Source organism: Octodon degus, unplaced genomic scaffold (genome assembly GCF_000260255.1).
Source record: "Octodon degus isolate 3935 unplaced genomic scaffold, OctDeg1.0 scaffold00007, whole genome shotgun sequence".
NCBI classification, from domain to species: Eukaryota; Metazoa; Chordata; class Mammalia; order Rodentia; family Octodontidae; genus Octodon; species Octodon degus.
The window spans coordinates 22,372,394-22,374,489 of NW_004524583.1; the positions used below are offsets into that span (position 1 = coordinate 22,372,394).

At 36.8% G+C, this 2,096-nt stretch overlaps 1 protein-coding gene across 1 annotated transcript in view; it reads right to left on the minus strand.

Moving 5' to 3' along the window:
• Positions 1-2,096, minus strand: part of Mnat1 (MNAT1, CDK activating kinase assembly factor) — a 328,673-nt gene that overhangs the window by 190,374 nt on the left and 136,203 nt on the right. Inside the window, exon 4 of the mRNA XM_004624809.2 lies at positions 129-232. Within this exon, the coding sequence (XP_004624866.1) occupies positions 129-232 (104 nt within the window). The remainder of the gene's footprint in view (positions 1-128; positions 233-2,096) is intronic.

Genomic DNA, 2,096 nt, shown 5'->3' on the forward strand with positions numbered 1-2,096 from the left:
AAGCTTGTTCCAAGTAGGTGCTTTAGACCACTGAGCCATCTCACCAGCCCCCAGACAGCTTTTTAAAATATCAGGTGAAAGCTTTTGTTCCTAATACAAAAAAGAACAAAATAAACTTAGCAACCAACCAGCTTTAACTTATTTTTCTGAATGACATCTTTGTTTTCCTTCTGGTATATCTCCATTTTCTTTTTGGTATTTTCCAAATCCACATTGTTGGTCAAGTTGAACACTGTATCATAAAGGAAACAATGTCATAAAATACAATTTTATTATAAATCTTGAATAGATAATAAAAACAAATATAACTGACTTCTCATTCATTGGGTTATCACTCTATATAATTCTTAGTGTAGTTTAATCTGCTACTATTTAGAGACTATTTCCATGTAAAGACAATCAGACCATTTGTCCCCTACATACCAGGACCATCCCAGAAAATCCAAGACAAGTGCTTGCCATCATCATATTAGATTTTCTTTTTATATTTTCCAATGTCAGTTGAAGATCTACTACTAGTCAGAAGCAACACTGAAAGGAATCTATGTTCTGGAAATTTTTTTAATTTAGAAGAAAAAGCCCAAATCATTTTAAAATCACATATCACTTATAGCAAATAAAAAACAGGTTTTAGTCATATTCCTAAAATATGACTAAACACAACTAGGAACAAGCTTGAATTATTTCAACACAACTAGGAACAAGCTTGAATTATTTCCCATGCAATGTATGCCTGTAAAAGTATAAAATATAAAGGAGTTGAAACTTGAGAGGGAAAGCAAAGAATAAATCGACATCAAGACAAAGTTCTTCCTTAAAAGAAGCCATTGACCCATGTTCAGACGCTGTTAAACTTGAAGCGGGTTAGAAATAACTTTTCATAATTCTAAATCAAAATAAATTATAAATGCCATATTTTCTAAATTTACATATATAAATCAAAAGGTTATCATAGGCTTTGAACCAAAACAAGCAAACATTTATACCCATATAAAAAATATTGCCCTCTATCTCACCCCTACAGTCTGTCATAGTGTTTCTATAAAAGAATTATTATTATGACTCTCGTGTTCCATAACTCAATTCGGATCACCCTCAGTTTCCCCTGTAATCTTTCTTCATCCATTATTAACCCTTCCACCCTTTCTTCAATTAATCACCATGAGTCTTCTTGTTCTTCCAAGAAGATGAGTATTTTCCATGTAAACTCTGCTCTATCCCCTGTATTTCTACAGCGCACTGCTTCCTTTAACTAATAACTATCTCAAACATTTCCTATATTTCTGGGTTACAAAAGCTTGTAAGAGTTGAAAATCAGCATTGTTAAGGTTTAGACCTAGAATGTCCTCCAGAAGTTTGGTCTCCAGCTGATAGCACTCACTACTGGGAGGTGATAGAAATTTTAGAAGATGAGGTTCAACTAGAGAAAGCACATCCCTGGGGGTAAACCTTTGAAAGAGGTATTTTGTCCCCAGACCTTCTCTTTTCTCCTGGTCTCCTCTCAGCCCTGAGGTGAGGCACTTTGCTTACCCACATGTGCTCCATCAAACTGTATAGCCTTACCGCAGGCAAGGAAGAAACAGAGCCAAGTGACCATGAACTTGAAACCTCCAAAGTCAGAAGACAAAACAAACCTTTCCTCCTTTTAAGGTATTTACTTCAAGTATTTTGTTACAGCAAGGAAAAAAAAACACTAGGATCAACACAGTTGTCTGTTTTATTGAATACAGCCATCAGAGATTGAAGAAAGCAGTCTCGCCCATAACTGCATTTTTATCTCCTCAAAGGAAAATGAAAAACATACTGGATATCAAATTATCATAATAATTGCTGAAAATTTAGGCCCATTCAGATATAGACAAGAGCTGGTGAGATAGCTCAGCAGACTAAGTGCCTGCTAAGGCAAGCGCAGGGACTGGGTTTGATCCCTGGCACCACATGCCGTGCTGACCCCGCGCCCAAGCACGCTGAGCCAGGCTACTGAGACCAGACATGGTGGCGCAGGCCTGCAATCCCAGTGTTGGGAAGGCTGAAAACAAGAGGATCACTACAAGTCAGAGCTCTGTAGTGAGACCCTGTACCAAATACTATATATA